At 46.9% G+C, this 19396-nt stretch overlaps 1 protein-coding gene across 1 annotated transcript; it reads left to right on the top strand.

The window, feature by feature from the left end:
• Positions 1-10262: 10262 nt before the first annotated feature.
• On the top strand, positions 10263-19302 carry Ftsj1 (FtsJ RNA 2'-O-methyltransferase 1). Its single transcript, XM_004871930.3, is given in 15 exon segments — positions 10263-10356; positions 10472-10540; positions 11946-12100; positions 12336-12405; positions 12485-12575; positions 13044-13122; positions 15042-15094; positions 15180-15233; positions 15320-15422; positions 15526-15609; positions 16139-16242; positions 16330-16490; positions 16492-16525; positions 16710-16751; positions 19114-19302. Coding segments are annotated over 14 exon segments (1152 nt in total). The 5' UTR covers positions 10263-10294; the 3' UTR covers positions 16743-16751; positions 19114-19302.
• Positions 19303-19396: the final 94 nt, after the last annotated feature.

Raw genomic sequence — 19396 nt, 5'->3', positions numbered from 1 at the left:
CCAACCAGGCAAGGTGTGAGGCCTCCCTACACGATAACAGAGGAGCCCCACTCCCTATCTTACTGTCAGTCTTCTTGGGGGGGGGGGGAGTTGTGACAGGGCCTCACTATGCAATTCAGGCTGGCCTTGAACTCTCTATATAGCCCAGGCTGGCCTCAAACTCATGATGATCCTCCTGCCTCTGCCTCCTGAGTGCTGGGATTATAGGTTTTTGCCACCACACACAGCTCACTGTCTTATATGGAGGTCTGTCTATTCATTCCCATCCATGCACATGACAGGCACATCAATCCCAGGCAAGACATGTATCCTCTACAGGGAGTCAAGCAGGATGAACCTAGGGTCGGGCATAACTGGACTGGGCTGCTTGCAGCCCAGATGAATAATCGGTCCCTGGTCTGCCTGCCCACCCCCCACTGGGAGCACAGAATTCCCGGAAAGGCCAAGAGCTGGCTGGGCCTTCAAAGAGAGGCTAGATACCCCCGCCCCACCTGCAGCTGGAGGAGGACAAGGGACCGAGTGTTTACTTCCCCACAGCAGGAGAGACTCCTGCACACCTAGGGACCACAACTTTACAACAGCCCCATAGAGGCACTCAAAGGTGGGGGGCGGGGGGGCAGAGCCACCGTCAGCCATAGAGGTGCAAACAAGTGTGGCCAAATGTGCATGTGGACTCATAGCCACCCACAGAGAGTCCAGGCTGACAGACACGAACACACATGGACTCCCAACTGCACGAGGTGAACTGGCACTCCAGGGATAGTCACACACTCACAGCCACACAGCGGGATGAAAGTCTCGCAGGTCTCATCACCCACACACTCAGACAGCACAGACTGACAACGGACGGCCCCATAGAGCTTCACAGACACCATGCCTCTGGACTCAGAACTACACCACAGAGCCAACTGGCAAGTCACATGGAGAGGGCACAGATGAGCACATAGAGAGCACAACTTCATACACAGCCCCATGTCTCTCCCGTTTACACCATTCCATGTTCAATGGCCCGGGAGGCCAACTTCCAGATTCAAGCCCTAAAATGACATCTCTGTGCATGTGAATTCATGTGTGCACTTGTGGTCGCACATAACCACATGCATCTCTGGTGAGAGACAGACAGACATGATTGTACAAACAGAGAAGCCCAGTCACACACATGCCAAGTGCATTCAAGCAGATAGCTGTACACAGCCGAGTACAAACACAGTGACACACAAATAGAGTCCAAGAAGAAATGCCCAGGAAAAGCCAGGCGTGGTGGTGCGTGCCTGTAATCCTAGCACTCCTGGAGGCAGGAGGATTGAAAATTCATACTCAGACTGGGCAATTTAGTGACCTGGTGAGACTCTGTCTCAAAAAAGAAAGAAAAAAGAAACACTCAAGAAAAAAAAAAGCAAAAAAGAAACACTCAAGAAAAGCTTACAAAGGCACATAAACAAAAGGCTGGGCATGGTGGCACACATCTGTAATGCCAGCACTCTGGAGGCTGAGGCAGGTGGATCACTGCAAGTTCGAAGCCAGCCTGGGCTACGTAGTGAGTTCAAAGCTAGACTGAACTACATAGTGAGACTTTGTCTCCAAAAAAAGGGGATATAAATAAGAAATGGGGGAATGGAGAGTACATTTACTATAATGGTAAAGAGGAAATCCAGAAAATACACCTAAATCTCCAAGAGGGAGAAACAAAGGGCTCAGATAGGACACATGCAATGGCTCCCAAAGAAACACCTGTAGGGCACACCCCGCCAGCCACTCACTCATTGAGGAGAGCTACAAACCCCCGTAGTGGCAGGCACACAGAGAAGAAACACACACACGTAGCTGCCCAGCGCCCTCCAGCCCCTATCTCCTCCCTCCTCAGGGTCTATCCCAGCCTACTCTGATTTTTCTCCCCTCCAATACCCCTCCCCCAGCCAAAGCCATTACACACCAGGAAGGCCAGGAAAAGATACACCTGTTACCAGAGTCCTTGGCCTTAGTGACTAAGAGGAGGAGGGTAAGCTAGGCAAGTGTACATATTTCAAGAAAAGTCTAAAGTGTCCTGTCCAAAGAATTAGTGTACCTTGGACAAAACACAGACACCCCACCCATCCACCTACCATTGCCCACCCACAGCCTTGTGCTCTGATCATTTCCCTCTCCACCCTAGCCCTTCCCCAGCTCTCCAGAATTACCCAGAACAGAGGTATCAGACACACAGCAGGTGCTCAACAAATGCCATTTATGGAGTGTCATTATTTTATTTCTGTCAAAGGAACTCTTGGAGAGGGAGGGGATGTACATTCACCATGCTCTGCATGTGCTGGGGCTCTGTGGAATTTCATGAAATGTGGATACCAGGTACTCAACATATGCTGGTGGAGCAAAACAGAGGGAAGTGGGATCTGGCTGTGTTGGACAACCTGCTTAAGAAGGAACAGTTGTTTTCTAGTTTGTTTTTTGGGTTTTGTTTTGTTTTTTTTCAGTGCTGGGGATCAAACCCTGGGCCTTTTACATGCTAGGCAAGCACTCTACCACAGAGCACAGAGATACACCCCCAACCCTTCAAAACTTTTTTTTTAATTTTTGAGACAAGTTCTCCCTAAATTGCCCAGCCTGCCCCCAAACTTATGATTCTCCCACCTCAGCTTCCTAAGTAGCTGGGATTACAGGTGTGTGCCACCCTATGCAACAGGACAGATTTATGGGGGTGGGCGGTTACTGGAGAGTGAATTCAGGGCCTTCATACTGAGCTACATCCCAAGCCCTTTTTTACTTTTTATTTTGAGACAGTGTCTCATTAAATCATTAAATTGACCAAGCTGGACTCAAACTTGTGATCCTCCTGCCTCAGCCTCCCAGAATGCTGGTGATACAGGGGAAATAAATATAACTCCCAACCTGCTACAATGGCACTCATTGTTCCTGTGGAACCGATTTGTGGCCCTGGCTACCCCCTGGATAGGTAGAAAGATGCATACTGGGATTTTCGTGATTACAAGACAGGAGTGTCAAAAATATCGACAAACCTGCAAACTTACCCTGTTTATGACATCGTTGGTCTAGAAGTGTGTTTCATTGATATGATCATTTGGCGTCTATCTTTGTCCCTTCCCTAGGATTAGAGGATGTCATGCAACACATCGAGGACTTAGCTAACTATACTCAACAGGCCTTAAATGACACCTCAAGTGGTCTTTCTCTCCTAAATGAAGAAATAAAATTAATGAGGCAAGCTGTCCTCCAAAATCAGATGGCATTAGACATCCTAACAGCAGCACAAGGGGATACTTGTGTAATTGTAAAAGCTGAATGTTGTGTGTACATTCCTGATCCTTCTGCTAATATCTTGATGGCTGTTTAAGATATTAAACGACAGGTTAATGCCATGTCGGGTTCTGAAGTTCCCTGGACCTTCTTCTTATCCTCTTTGTGGGAGGTTATTACTGGCTCTCCTGGTGGAAGCATTTGTTGGTTGTACTCATAACAGTCTTGTTGATCTTACTATTCAGACCATGCATACTCAACTGTTTCTCTGGCTTTGTCTCCTCCAGACTTGACACTATATGCCTACCCAAGATGAGACCATCTGGCATCTATCGAGGACCTTTAGATAGATCCTCTGGAGAGTATTCTGACTGCCAGGCACAACTATGACCCCCTTCAGCCACTTGGTCCAATAAAGTCTAGATAGACATCAGTTACCTTGGTGGGTGACCAAGACCCCCAATCCATCCCTTCCTAAAGAAGGTCTTTGTTCTTTCCATGTACACTTGATGCATGATCTGCTTTCCCAATTGGATCAATATTACCTACTTGTAATCTTATTGGTTGATCATAGTTTTGACCCACGTTTTATCTACCTTGTGATTTTGCTCTATAAAACTTCCTTTGAGAAGTGGGTTATTGCCAACCCACTTTTGGGTCCCCTCTTGTCTCTCAGGAGCTCTCTCTGTCAATAAAGTTTTCCTACTCTTAACCTCTGCTGCTCCTTAAAATTCATTCTTTGATTTTAGGGAACATGAACTCAACATATCTGACATCTAGAAGGTTAGGAGTTTCATTTATTTCCCCTATATCACTGGGATTATAGAAGTGCAACACCATGCCTGTTGGAACACATGTTCTTTAAACTTGATCATGACTTGAGGCTTGTTAGTTCATCAGAGTAGGACCCCTAACCCACTTAAAGGTTTTATTGGTTCAATAAACCATACCCTTCTGTGATATTTGAGATTCCTATTCAGCTTATTAAAAGTCATTTTTAGCCCAGTGTGTTGGCAAACACCTGTATAATCCTAGCACTTGGAGGCTGAGGCAGGAGGATTGCCATGAGTTCAAGGCCAGCCTGGTCTACATACTGAGTTCAAGGCCAATCTGAATTAACTAGTGAGACCCTGTTTCAAAAAACCAAAACAAAAAAAAAAGTCATTTTTTGCTGGGTGTGCTACACAGGAAGCTAAAGCAGGAGGATGCGAATTGAAGACCGGCCTGAGCAACTTAACAAGACCTTGTTTCAAAATAAATTAAAAGAGCTGGGGGTGTAGCTCAGCAGTGGAGCACTTGCCTAGCATGTACAAGGCCCTGGGTTCCATCCCCACCATGAAAAAACAAGTCAGAGTCATTTTGGGTCTTATCAATTGCTCTAAGGAGCTCTCTAATTTTCATTAACATGGGTCATTGCTCAGGAGCACTGGGAAGAGGGAGCAACATAACAAAGAAGTTCACAGCAAAGGCTTTCCCGGCTCTGCCACTCATTAGCTGTGCAGCCAGGAGCAAGTTCCTGCCCTTCCCTGTACCTTTGCTTCCTTGGGAGCACCAGAATGGCTAGTGCAGAAGGCTACTGAGAAGATTGAATGAATTAATGCAGGAAAAGCGCTTAGAACAATGCTTGGCCATCATAATTGCTAATTACATATTTGTGAAAGGAATTAATGAATTGTTTTCAGTCTCTAATCTGGCCTTTCATGCAGATCCCCCACTGAGTAACTCTCCAGTCTCTTCTGGTCCCTCAAAGTAGCCCCTGGGCAGCAAAGCAACTTTTGCAGGGCTAAGCCTGCCCCTTCAAGCCAACCCTTTCTTTCCCTGGAGCTGTTCAGATGCCCCTCTGGGAAAGAGCTGGTCTGGCAGCTCCCCACTCCTTGACCTCTTCAGGAGGCTGAGGGGAGGACACCTTTACTCTCAGTGGGGTGCTGGGTGGGAGCTGCAGGCCGACACCCTTCTTCAGGAAGAGCCTGGGGAGTTCAGAGCCTGGCTCCTGTCCCCCAAACTCCCAGCCCTGCTGGAGGAAGCAAGTTTCTTTGCCAAAAATTAAACATCCTCTTTGTATGCCGAAAGAAAACAGGACATGGGAAGCGTCCCCCAGAGTGAACATGGGCCCATTCCTCGCCTGTGGAGCAGCAAGCTGGTGACTTGAACCCTTCCTTTCTCACACTCGCTCACCTCTACAGGGAGCTAGGCTCCCACTGCTTCACGAGGCCCTTGAGTTTTGTTGACAAAACTGGCTCTTTGCTTTTGTGTGGTGCTGGAGCTGAAACCCACGGCCTTGGGCAGGCCAGGCAAGTGTATTACTGAGATACACACCAAGCAATCACTTCTTCCCTGGCTCTCAGGGACCTCTTCAAGAATCTCTGCATCTTTAACTACACCTCCTCCCAGGGCCCTGCCAAATGGTGTAAAATGCACCACTCAGGAAAAAATGAAGGAACAATGCCACAAAAGTGTGGTATTGTGGTATTGCTATAGAAATGATATTGGACCTCCAAATGATATAGGGAAAATATTATAACTTCCAATCTGTTAGATGTCAGAAATGCCGATATCGAGTTCCCCAAAATCAAAAAATGAGTTCTAAGGAACAATGGAAGTTAATAGTAGGAAATATTTATTGAGAGAGAGATTTAAGCTCCTGAGAGGCAGGAGGGGTTCCAAATGGGTGGCTAGGGACCCCACTTTTCAGGGGAAGTTTTACAAAGCACAACCACATGGGTTAAAGGTATGATCAATTAATAAGGTTACAAGTATAGTTGCTTAGGTAATAGTGATCCAGTGGGGGAGCAAGTCATGTAGCAAATGTACATGGAAAAAACAAAGAACTTCTCAGGAAGAGATGGGTCCAGGGGTCTTGGTCACCTACCAAGGTGATTGATATCTATCTACACTTCATTAGGCCAGGTGTTACCACTTATCTCATCCCTGGGAAAAGTATGCAGGCCTGCCAGGTCATTTCATCCTTACGTTGAGGCCTGGCCTCCAACTGATGCACATCCAGTCACAGTTGTAATATGTTTTCATCCTCTGCACTGACTCTTGAGGGCCTAGCCCTGATTGCCTACAATATTTCTACCTAATTTAGCTGTCTGTAATAGTATCAGTAACAATTTATTGCAGATAAACTGTGCACTGTGGGGTCAGGGATTTAGCTCAGTGGTTTTGTCGCCTGCTTTGCAATCGCAAGGACCCAAGTTCGATCCCCGGTACCAAAAAAAAAAAAGCTGTTAAAATTCTTTGGGCCAGGGATTTAGCTCAGTGGTTTCGCTGCCTGCTGCACAAGTGCAAGGACCTGAGTTCAATCCCGGTACCAAAAAAAAAAAAAACCAAAACTGTGCACTGTGCCCTGCTCTAGGTACTGGGAGGCAGCATTGAATATGACACCAGGAACCTTTGCCTAGTGAAACTCACCTTCAAAGGCATGAAGAATTAGTCAGGTTTGGTAATCCCAGCATTCTGGGAGGCTGAAGCAGGATGACTGCCAGTTTGAGCCTGGGCAACTTAGTGACTTAGCAAGACCCTGCTTCAAATTTTAAAAAAAAATTTTTTAATGGCTAATGATGTAACTCAGTCCAAAGGCCCGAGCTTCAATCCCCAGTACAGTTCCTTCAATACTCACTGAACTTGTTCCTATTCAAGTCTATGTGTTGTTTGGTGTTCCCTCTTCCTGAAATTCACTTCCTCCAAATATTCCAGGGGTGCACTCCCCTTTGGGTCTCCACTCAAATGTCATCTCCTCAGAGAAGACTTCCCTGACCATGCCATCAAAAAACAACTCAGCGAGTGCAGTACCATGCCCCTGTAGTTCCAGCTGCTCAGGAGGCTGAGGCAGGAGGATCGATTGAGCCCAGGAGTGTGAAGCCAGATTGGGCAGCAGAGCAAGATTTCATTTAAAAATAAGAAAGAAGGTCCGGGGATTTAGCTCAGTGGCTCCGCAGCCTGCCTCACGAGCGCAAAGACCCGAATTGGATCCCCAGTACCAAAAGAAACAAACAAAAAAAAAAAAAAAAGAAAAAAAAATCTAGGCATGTTGGGGCACACCTTTAATCCCAGCACTCTAGAGGCTGAGGCAGGGGGATTGCTACAAGTTCGAGGCCAGCCTGGGCTACGTAGTGAGTACAAGGCCAGCCTGAACTACATAGCGAGACCCTGTCTCAAAAAATAAATAAAAGCGGGCCAGGGATTTAGCTCAGTGGTTCCAGTGCCTGCCTTGCAAGCACAAGGTCCCGAGTTCAATCCCCAGTACCAAAAAGTAAATAAAAATTTAAAAATAAATAAAAGTGCCCCTCTGCCATGTGCCACCCTGCCTTGGAGCCAACTGATTATGGACTGAAACCTCTATGAACTGTGAGCTAAATAAACCCCTCCCCCCTAAAGAAAGAAAGAAAGAAAGAAAGAAAGAAAGAAAGAAAGAAAGAAAGAAAGAAAAGAAAAAATGAAAACAACAGAAAATTTCCATTCCTTTCACCATACTTTTTTTTTTTTTGGTACCAAAGATCGAACTCGGGTCCTTGTACTTGTGCAGCAGGTGGCAAAACCACTGAGCTAAATCCCCAGCCCCATATTGCCTCACACCTGCACTGGCCATTATTATTATTATTTTTTTTTGGTACCAGGGATCAAACTCAGGACCTTTTCTTGTGAGGCAGGCGGTGGAACCACTGAGCTAAATCTCCGGCCCACCATACTTTTTTTTTTTTTGAGACAGAGTCATGCTATGCAGGCTGGCCTTGAACTCACTATGTAGCCCAGACTTGCAGCCATCCTTCTGACTCAGCCTCTTGAGTACTAGGATTACAGGTATGCACTACCATGTCCAGCTTTTCTCAGTATATTTTATCATTCTTCAGAGCTTTTATCACCACCTGACAAAACCTTATCTATTGACTTAATAGTATTTATTTATTTATTTATTTAGCAGTACTGGAGATTCTTTTTTTATTATTATTTTTCATTTTGAGACAGGGTCTTGCTAAATTGCCCAGGCTGGCCTTGAATTTACAATCCTCCTGCCTCAGCCTCCCAGAGTGCCTACCACCATTTCTGCTATATCTGTATTTCTTATAGCTAATTTAGCAAGTAAATGTATAGATCCTACCTAGGATATTTATTTATATTGACATATTCATTTATATATGTACACAATATGCAAAATGTATATCATTATTTATATCTTGATATTTACATATAACAGCATTTTTATTGTCTACTGGAAGGTAATTTTTGTACTAATTTTTTTAGTACTAGGGTTTGAACTCAGGACCTTATACATGCTAGGTAAATGCTCTACTGCTGAACTACATCCCCAGGACTTTTCTTTTCTTTTTTTTTTTTTTTTTGCAGACCACTGAGCTAAATCCCTGGCCCTGACTTTTCATTTTTTACTTTGAGACAATATCTCACTAAATTGCCCAGGCTGGCCTGAATTTATGATCCTCCTGACTCAGCCTCCAGAGTAGCTGAGATTATAGGCATGTACCACCAAGCCCAGCCTGTACAGTAAATATTATACATCACTATATTTTTATATAATCATATACATATCATGTTAAATAGCTTTTGTATTATGCTGGGGGTTGAACATAGGGCCTCATGCATGCTAGGCAAGCACTCTATCACTGAGCTACATACACAGTCCAAACAGCATGTTTATATACTTACTGTAACATAACCCTCCCTTACCTCAGTTTCCTCCACTGTAAACTGGGAATAATTACAGTAACTCATATGGGTGTTGTGAAGACTGAAATGAGGGAACAAATGAAAGAATTCTATGGTGCACCAGAAACAACTTGTAGAGGTTTGCAGGGATCACTTGTTCAATTTTCAGTAATTTTGTGAATTGGCTGAAAAACTATTGTTAAAAATGAAATGCTATCCAGGCATAGTAGCTCCCACCCGTAATGCCAGGACTGGGGAGGCTGAGGCAGGAGGATCACAGTGAGTTCAAGGCCAGCCCGTGCTACATAGTGAGTTCAAGATCCTGTCTCAAAATAAAACAAAACTATAGGCTTACAGTAAGTGAATTAAACTTTTAAAGGTAATACTCAAAATTCATCAGTTCCCAATTACTTTATTGCATTTCACTCATTCCCTATGCTCTTGAGGTCATTTACCCTTACCTTATTTTATCTGTGTAGTATGAATAGTATATAATATACCAGTGCATCTCACGTTCAGAGACTATACACAAGTAAACTGAAATCTGACCAGATGAGATTGTGTAAACCATGGAAACTGGCAAATGTTAGAAACCAGTCCCTAAGTTGACCAAAGCCGGTTAATCATTTACCAGCCCAGCACTGAGAATTTAGTGCCGTGCCTAGCACATGGTAAAAGCTATAATAAATGTCCCATTATTATATTACGTCTTGTGCACTGGGTCACAATGTATATAGTTTTTGGTGGATGGTAGGTAAAAAAAGATAAGACAAAACGATGTGGTAGCAGTGCCTTAATCCCAGCACTGGGGGAGGCTGAAGCAGGAGGATCGGCGTGAGTTCAAGGCCAGCCTGAACTACATAGTGAGACCTTGTCTCAAAAAAATAAAAAAAAAACCAAAAACAAAAAAGAAAGGTTGGGATAGTGTCCTAAACGACACCTTTTAAATCTTCACTAACGCTGTACATTCTGCATCACTGATCATCCCCATTTCCCCATGAAGAAAACAAAATTCTGAGAGATCAAAATTAAATGCAGTGCTACCAACTAGTGAAAGCGGGATCTGAAATTGCATCAGAGTAGCTTTCCCGCGCTGGCGCACTTTATCAACACTCTTTTGGCTATTCACGCCCTCAACGGAAATTTCGCTTCGCGCCAAGAGTAAAAGGAGTGGGCCAAATTGTGCCGCTGCATCTTGGGAAATGTAGTCCGTTGATTCAGTGACCCCACCACCACCACCACCTCCACCCCCAGTTCCAAAAAGGGAGGGTCGGAGGAGTAAACCGAACTTGGCCTCCGAACAAAAGAACAAAGCTTCTGTCCTGAGTCGCGACGTTAGGCTCTGTAGTACGTGGGTTCCGCCCTTGGTCGTTCTCGTTGCATGCTGGGAGCGGCCGTTCCCAGGACCCGGAAGCGTCGACACTGCATGACGGGATCCACGTGGTACGTTTGGGTCCCCTACGGGTGCTCTGCGGCTCTGCTATGCCAAGTTTGCACCGCTGCGGTAAGCATTAGGCATGTGTGGCAGGCATCCGAGTAGCCCTACCATTTCTTGCAGGTTGACGCGCTTGCGGAGGCTGGGGCTGCTGGCGGACCGGCCTCCTTCCTCTTTGTTCCGAGAGCTAAGGTAGGCCCTCGGGCACGTAGGATGTGAATTCTGGCCGAGACTGAAGGCACATCTGCGCTGTACCCCCCGGCAGGGTTAGAGGGAGGTCGGTCCTTGGTGCTGCAACCGCATAGTCCGGGTGCCTAGTACCAGGTGGGCTGCAGACCCAAAGTTTATCTACACGAGGGACTAGAATGCGGGGAGAGATCGAGGGAGTGAGGCATGTGGCAACTCTTGGAGCGGAATCTGGTGGTCCTGGTCCCAGTGGGGCTACAGTCTTTGAGGCGATGAAGACGCATTGGGAGTGTGGCCAGGGAGCTAGTGGGAGGTTGGGTGGACTGCAAGGGTTGTAGAAGTCTAGAAGGTGTCTTTGAGGACTGATAGGAGTGTCGAGGGCCGGTAGGTGCGTTGGTTAATTGATTAGTGAAAGGGGTTAATATAGTGGGGAGTGGGTGGGGGGTGTAGTAATGAAAACAGTAATGATGAGGGTCTGGAGGGAATAATAGAGACAGGTAGGAGTCATGATCAAGGGACTAATTAGGGCAGTGATGAAAGAAGAGATAGAGGCTGATGGGATGTTGTAGGAGAAGGAGTTAGTGGGGACAGAGAGAGAAAAAAGTAATAGTAAGATGTTGGGACGTGGCCACTAAGTGATGAGTGGAGGGCTGGTGGGCAGCAGGGGGAGAGCGGGGAGCTGATGCGTGAGCATCAGGGAGTAACTGGACCACATTAATGACAAGCTACTGGGGACAAGTAGTGTGAAGTGGAGGGCTGCAAAGTAACTGAGAACATAACAGGGAGCTAATAGGCCATGATCCTCTAGACCAGTGGTGGTGAACCTATGGCACGCGTGCCACAGTGTGTTTGTATCATTGAAAGCTCTAAAAAGTTCGCCATCACTGCTCTAGACATTAATAATGGTTAAAGATGGTGTTAATAAAGGAACTACAGAGGGCCTAATCATTCAAGGGATTAGTGAAGTACAGGATAGGGTAAACGGATTAAGGGAGTAGGAGGTATAGTGAGGTAGTATTAGGGTAATGGAACTGAAAGGCAAGGGTTAATGGGGCTCTGTGAATGTAGGGACAACAGGGGAGATAGTGAGGTGGTAAAGGAGGTGAAGTAGGCAAAGGGTTGAGTCAGGTTACAAAGTGGAATGTTGGTGACGGTGACAGGTGGTAAACAGGGTCAGTAATGGTTCATTTATCAAATAAGCATTGAGGCTGTGGGGTCTGGGAGGCAACTGATGGAGTCTAAGAACTCAGTGACAGAGCCCTTGGGCCCTGTGAGGTCAATGGGGTCAGTGCCTGGCTTTAGTCTTCCTGTGAGCTGTTGTATTGGTCATGTTAGCTCGGTTTGGGGTGTACATGATTCTCTCGGCCCTACATAGGTAATTGGTGGCCCATTCACCTTGTTACTGATACAGGTGGCATCAGCTATTGGCAGGTGAGCAAACTGAGATGGGACGGACGTCAAAGGATAAGCGGGATGTCTACTACCGTCTGGCCAAGGAGAATGGCTGGCGGGCCCGCAGTGCCTTCAAGCTGCTACAACTTGATGAGGAATTCCAGCTCTTCCAAGGTCCTTGAGGCAGGCCAGACACCCAGAAGTAGGGGTGGGCTCAGGAGACAGACAAGTGGGCTGGGTCTGCAGAGCTCCTGGTGGAGGGTGGGCTGACTTGGAGGGCCTCTGGGACAGGGAGACAGTGAGATGACTGGGCACCTGGGCAGTGGCCTGGGTGCTCCCCAGTGGAGAGGGTTGAGGAGCTGCAGAGGTGGGTCCACCTGACTAGTACACTGTCCCTGTGTGTGCTCAGGTGTAACACGGGCAGTTGACCTGTGTGCAGCCCCAGGCAGCTGGAGCCAGGTGCTGAGTCAGAAGATTCGGTGAGTGGGGGGCTGGGAGGAGGGTCGAGGGAGGGGCCATGAATGAAAACTGGGCTGACATGGGCCACATTGTCCACAGGGGCCAGGGGCCCAGCCATGTGGTAGCTGTGGATTTGCAGGCTATGGCTCCCCTACCAGGTGTGGTACAGATCCAAGGAGACATCACTCAGGTGAGAGGGTGTTGGGGTATATGGTGGGTGAAGAAGAAGAGAAAGCTTATCGGAGAAACAGAGAAGTCAAGTGTGGCTCAGTGGTAGTGTGCCTCCTTGGTCTGTAAGAGGCCCAGCATCGCAGACAGAGAATCAGAGACTGATGTACCTGGGCGTGGTGGCACATGCCTGTAATCCCAGCATTAAGGAGGATCATTGTGAGTTCTAGCCCAGCCTGGGTTACATAGTAAGACCCTGTCTCAACCCCCTCCCCCCAAAAAAGACTAGCAGCACAGAAAGGAGCCAACAAGTCATCTCACAGACCACAAAAAGTGATGAAGCCAGGTCCCAGATGAAACCCACTCTTAGACCAACAAAGCCTGAGGACTTGACTGACCTGGGGCTGCCAGGGCTGGTTGGACTCATGGGCAGTGGGGGGGGGGGGGGCACTAGGTCGTTCGTCCTTTCTCTCTCTCTCTCTCTCTCTAGCTTTCCACTGCCAAGGAAATCATCCAGCACTTTGAGGGCTGCCATGCAGACCTAGTGGTGTGTGACGGGGCTCCTGATGGTAAATGAATTGGGCAGGGGGAGGTGACATGCGTCTCTCACCTTGGTTGACTTTCTGTCTCTTTCCTCTGATCTCAGCTACACACACACACACACACACACACACACACACACACATAAACCTAACTTCTTTAACTCCCTGCTTTGTGCCTCTGCCTTCTTCCCTATCCTCACCCACTTTTAGGTTTATTTTTCCTGCTGCTAGGGATCAACCCAGGACCTCACACTTGCTAGGCAAGTGTTCTACCCTTGAGCTACACTCCCAGCCTTCCTTTTCAGTTTTGTTCTTGTCCACCCTTCCCTCTTCTCATCTCTGCACCAATTCAATCCCTCTTACTCTTCATATGTTTTAGTTACTCCTCTATTCATAACACATTTACTCCAGCATTCCAGGAGGCTGAATCAGGATTATAAGTTCAAGCCCAGCTGGGCAACTTACCAAGACCCTGGCTCAAAAAATAGTCACACCGAGGATTTAGCTCAGTTACACCTCGAGCGAGGTCCTAATTCGATCCCTGGTAATGGAAAAAAAACAACAACAACTTGCAGGGGATTTAGCTCAGTGGTATAGTGGTCCCGCCACCTGCCTCACAAGCGCAAGGTCTTGAGTTCGATTCTTGGTACAAAAAAAAAAAAGCAAAAAAATAGAGCTCAGTGCAGAAACTCTTGAGTTCAATCCCCAGAATCAGAAAAAAAAAGTTTTTGCTGGGCACTTGTTTTGTTGGGAAAGCATTGGTGTATAGAATTCTCCTCTTTTACCTCTTGAAGCTGATGTTCCAGTGGGAGCCAATGGAAAAGAAAACAAACAGTTGAGCCAGGCTCAGTGGTGCATGCCTATAATCCCAGCAATCTGGAGGCTGAGGCAGGAGGATCACTGTGATGTTGAGGCCAGCTTGGGCTACATAGTTTAAGGCCAGCCTGAATTACATAGCAAAACCATGTCTCAAAAAAAACAAAGAAAATAAACAGTTGAGCTAAGTGATGTTAAAAAGTGATAAGGCTGGGGATTTAGCTCAGTGGTGCCTGTCTCTAAAGCGCAAGGTCCTGAGTTCGATCCCTGGTACCAAAAAAAAAAGTGATAATATCAGGCCAGGCATGTGATACATGCCTGTAATCCCAGCTACTCTGGAGGCTGAGGCAGGAAGATCACAATTTAAGCCTGGGCAACAGAAACATAAACACTGAGAATGTAGCTCAGTGCAAAGTCCCTGGGATCAGTCCCCAATGGGCAAAGGGGGGGGGGGGTGGGATAGATGCTGGTGGGCCATGGTGAGGATGTTGCCTTTTTTTTCTAAGATGATTGGACCAAACCACGAGAAGATTGTGGGCAGAGGATTGTACATGGCTTGGGTCATGGCAGGATGCCTCCTTCAGGCTGTTTGAGCAGTGTGAGAGGCAGGGCCAGAAAGAGGGGTTGGGGGGCCCACTGCAGAGGTCAGGTGAGTGAGGAATGCTGGCAAGGGGGCAGTTGATTTAGGACTTTCCTTTAGAAAGCAGAGCTACTAGGATTTGCTAATGTCTGGAACATAGGGGAAAAGATAGGAGAAGGGTGTCAAGGGGAACTGAAGTTTGGGCCAGAATCCCTGGATGGCCCAGGTGAGAGGGGAAAGGAACGGGTTTGAACAGGGGTCCAGCAGTTTGGATTTGGACTTGTTGGAGCTGTGGAGTCTGATCTGTGAACCGAGCTCAGAGGAACTGTCAGGCTGCAAGTAGAGACCTTAATGTTGCTTGTGTGTGAGGTTGTTTTAGAATTAAAATGACTTCTTTCCTAAGGATTGGGAGTGTCCAATTGGCAGATAGTAATTTGCACCCAGAGCCTTAGTAAGAGCCTGAGAACTGTTATTTTGGCTGTCTGATCTCTCTGGTACGAGAAGATCCACAGAACCCGTTAGGGCCTCTAACACTGTTCTCTCGCCACAGTCACCGGCCTCCATGATGTCGATGAGTACATGCAGGCCCAGCTCCTCCTAGCTGTGAGTAACCCTGGCTGCCCCTGCCCTCCTTTGGTCCCCTCTTGTCTGTCTCCACTTCGGCCTCAGCCATCTCTCCTGCCCACAGGCTCTGAACATTGCTACCCACGTCTTGAAGCCAGGGGGTTGCTTTGTTGCCAAGGTAAGTGTTGGGGAACCTGGTAGAGCAGAGTGAGAGGTTGCTGAGGGCCACCCTCACCCCTCCACCTCATGTTGTCCAACCCGCAGATATTCCGAGGCCGGGACGTGACACTGCTCTACAGCCAGCTGCGAGTCTTCTTCTCCAGCGTGCTTTGCTCGAAACCCAGGAGCAGCCGGAACTCCAGCATCGGTCAGTAGAGTGGAGGCTGGGCAGGCAAGGGGGTGCCCAGGAATGCAGCCTGCACAAAATAGAGGTGGCAGTCTGTCACCCCTCAACCCACATCCCCCCACAGAGGCCTTCGCTGTCTGTCGGGGTTATGACCCTCCGGAGGGCTTTGTGCCAGACCTGACCAAGCCTCTGCTGGACCACTCGTACGGTGAGAGCCAGAGCTGGGGGCCATCCCTCGGATGCTCCCCCCGCCTTGTGCACTGGATGTCTTGTGGCTATTTAGTCCCAGGGGCAGCCTCAGCCCAGCCAGTTCCCTGGTGGTAACTCTTGGTCCTGAAGAAAATTCTGTCCCAGGATCCTGAGCCCTACCCTAGGGAAGACTCCACTTGACTGAGGGAATTCTGTTTTAAGAAGACCCTCAGTCACACCCAAGGAAGACACTCAGTCATACTACATGTCCCAAAGTGGAAAGGTCATCCATTGTCAGACTTTTGCCGCATGAGGGAGAAGGTACAGGCAGTGTATAATAGAATGTGAAGAGGACACAAGTGCAGAGAAAAATCAGAGCACAAGTGTTAGAAGGGTGGTGGAGAGTTTCCCAAGGAGGTAATCTGAACAGAAGGAAGGGTTGCTGGGGGAAGGGTGGCTGGTGGATATATTGGGAGGACCAGGTATCCACACTGTGGCCTCAGTCATGACTGGTCTTGTCCTCAGTCTTACCCCTGCCTTTTCCTAAGACTCAGATTTCAACCAACTGGATGGTCCCACCCGCATTATTGTGCCTTTTGTGACCTGTGGAGACCTGAGCGCATATGATTCAGACTGCAGTTACCCACTGGACGTGAGTGCCCTGCCAGCAGGAAGCGGGAAGGGGAGGTTCTCCTAGGTCCCAGGGCCTCACCATCTCCTGCCTCTTGTGTCTCTGCAGTTACAGGATGGCTCTGAGTACAAGTATACTCCTCCCACACAGCCCCCCATCTCGCCTCCATACCAGGAGGCCTGCACGTTGAAGAAGAAGGGGCAGCTGGCCAAGGAGATCCGCCCCCAGGACTGCACCATCAGCAGAGTGGATACATTGTCCCAGCCCCTGGTCGCCTCAGCGCCACACCTTGCTGGGCCCTGAGGTCTGTAAAAGTGGCTCTGAGCCCATATTGACCCCTTCCTTGTGTGCCTCTTTCTGCCCTGAATCCCATGGTCCCTCTTTCTTTCATGCCTCCCAATAGCTGTAAAAATCAATGGGCTGACTTAAGCATAATGAACGGAAAGATTTAGCCAAACACCTGAGACCCTTTTCTTTTTCTTGGATAGATAGAGGACAACAAAATGAACTGTACACCTTAACACATTAAAGTAAGTTTGCCTTCACAGTTGGAGTAAAAGGCATCTCTAAGAAAAAGCTCTGTAAAATTTAACTTTTTTTTGTCCTTTTTGAGATGAATCTTGCCGTGTTGCCCAGGTTGGTCTCAAAGTCCTGGGTTCAAGCACTCTTCCCTATCTCAGCCTCCAAAACAGCTGGGACTGCTGGCTCAGATTCACCTTTGAAATGTTCCATCAGCTGATAAGATTTTAGTCAATGGATAGTTACTAGACATTGTTGCTGTGTGCTAGGAACTGCTTGAAGCTTTTACATATTACATTTTGAGGCATTCAGTAAACATCTGTTGAGGACATACTGTATGCCAGGCTTTGATCTGTGGTTGGAGATAGAGCAAGGAACAAAACAGGCAAATAGCTCAGTCCTTATAGAGCTACTATTTTGGGAAAGGAGTAATAAATAAAACACTATTAAGGTATTGCATTATTTAATCCATCATTTGTGTACAAAAAAATTAACAGGGCCAGGGATTTAGCTCAGTGGTTCTGCCGCCTGCCTCGCAAGTGCAAGGACCTGAGTTCAATCCCTGGTACCAAAAAACAAACAAAAAAACAAGAGCAGAGCTGTTCCCTGACCCAAATGAGAAGGCAGAAAGGGTGGGAGCTATAAGTGACAAGAGAAGAGCTGGGACTTGAGAGCTGTGGCCCTCAGAGCAAAAAAATTAACAAATTTAAAATGTGAACAAAAAACCCACTATGAGCTGGTGCAGTGTTGCAATGCCTATAATCCAGGTACTCAGGACGCTGAGGCAGGAGGATTGCTAGTTGGAGGCCAGCCTAGCCAATTTAACAAGATTCTTTCTGAAGGTTTTTTTTTTAAAAAAGGACTGGATTTATATTTTAGTGGTAGAGTACTTGCTTAGCATGTGTGAGGCCCTGGGTTCAATCCCCACTGCTGCAGGGAAAAAAACAGTCTATTAATGCACAAACACTATATAGCTTGTTATTTCATGTTTATGTATCTTGGCAATAGTCATGTATTGTGTAATGACATTTTTGTCAGTAGTGCACTGCATACACACCAGTGGTTCCATAATATATCACCTAGTGATGTCATAGCCATCTCAGTGTAAGTATACTCTATGATGTTTGCACAAGGACAAAATCATTTTAAGGATGCTTTTCCTACAATGTGTCCCTTTCATTAAATGATGCATGCTTGTATATGTAATATGTAAAAGTAATATAGGATATGAAAAATAGAGAAAGTAAAACAGAATGAAGAGAGTTAGGAATTCTAGGTAGGTATTGCTGTTAGCAGTTTGGGAAGGGCTGTCATGCAAGGGTCTCGCTGGATTAATGTTTAAGCAGAGACTTGACACAGTAGAGAGGACGCAGAAGAGTTCCAAGGGTGAAACTGCCCGCTGTGGTAGGAAACGGAGACTCAGTTGACCCATCGCAGAATTTGGTAAGCCCCAGGTGTTAGAGGATGTCCATTTTTTGACAGTGGCGTATCAGGTTATTCAGACTAAGCCTTCTCTTAAAAAGAGACCTTTTTTAAAAAATGAAATCACAGCTCTGGGAGGCTAAGGCAGGAGGATCACAAGCTCCAGCCCAGCTAAAAAGATTGACGACAACAACACTAAATATTTGGAAGAATAGGTAACAATTGCAACTTTGGTCCATGCTGCTGGAAGCATAAAATAGTACCACCACTATAGAAAGCTGTTCAGGTTTGTTGGTTGGTTTGGTTGGTTGGTTGGTGACAGTCTTCCTATGTAGTTCAGGTTGGCTTTGAACTCACTATGTAGCCCAGGCCAGCCTTGAACTGGCAGTGATACTCCTGCCTCAGCCTTCTGAGTGCTGGGATTACAGGTGTGTGCCACCACCACTCGCCGGTATTTTCTACTAAAGCTGCACATATACCAATTCCATTCCTAAGAAATGAGTACTAGAGGAATGTCAGATGTCACTCAGTAGTGGGCTGTGTGCCTAGCATGTGTGAGGCCCAAGGGTAGATCTTCAGCAGTGCAGAAAAAGAAAGAAGTAGAATAGCAGCACTCTTTGTAGCACCCCCATTAAAACGTGGTCTGTTCATAGTGAAGAACCACAGCAATGAGAGTGAACATCCTACACTTATACAAAATAGCAGCTGACAGTTAATCGATTGAACCCCTATGCTTTATGCATTTTTCTGTATGTTTACAATAAAAAGGGGAAGTCAAAAATGTTCACTGCTTAGTGAACAATGATTATAGTAAAAGAAAATGGGTTTTGGGGGACCAGTGCTGGTTATAAACCTTGCATTTGCTAGGCAAGCACTCTACTACTGAGCTACACCCCTACCCACTGAGGACATACAATCTTATTTAAAACTTTCTTTTTCTTTGACCTTCAGTTAGCTGGCAAGCTGACACAACTCAGAAGCTGCTGCCTGTCAGGAAAAGGAGAACTTGAGTTGGTGAAATTGTCCTCACATCATCAACGGGGCCTGAACAGACAAGCTGGAAATGGGAATCTGCAACAACCCCCTGTCTTAATCACTTTCTCGTCATTGGGACACAATACCTAACACCTACAACTTAAAGGAGGAGAGGTTTATTTTGGCTCACACATTTTAGTCCATAATTGACTAGCTCCAAGGATGAAGGGCATGGGTGGTGTTTTAAGAGTTGCCAACG

This window comes from Heterocephalus glaber, unplaced genomic scaffold (assembly GCF_053883595.1).
Source record: "Heterocephalus glaber isolate CG9 unplaced genomic scaffold, H.glaber_assembly_v1.0 deba00001546, whole genome shotgun sequence".
Taxonomy (NCBI): domain Eukaryota; kingdom Metazoa; phylum Chordata; class Mammalia; order Rodentia; family Bathyergidae; genus Heterocephalus; species Heterocephalus glaber.
The sequence above is the reverse complement of the archived record's forward strand: the minus strand, read 5'-3'. Positions and strand labels throughout refer to the sequence as shown.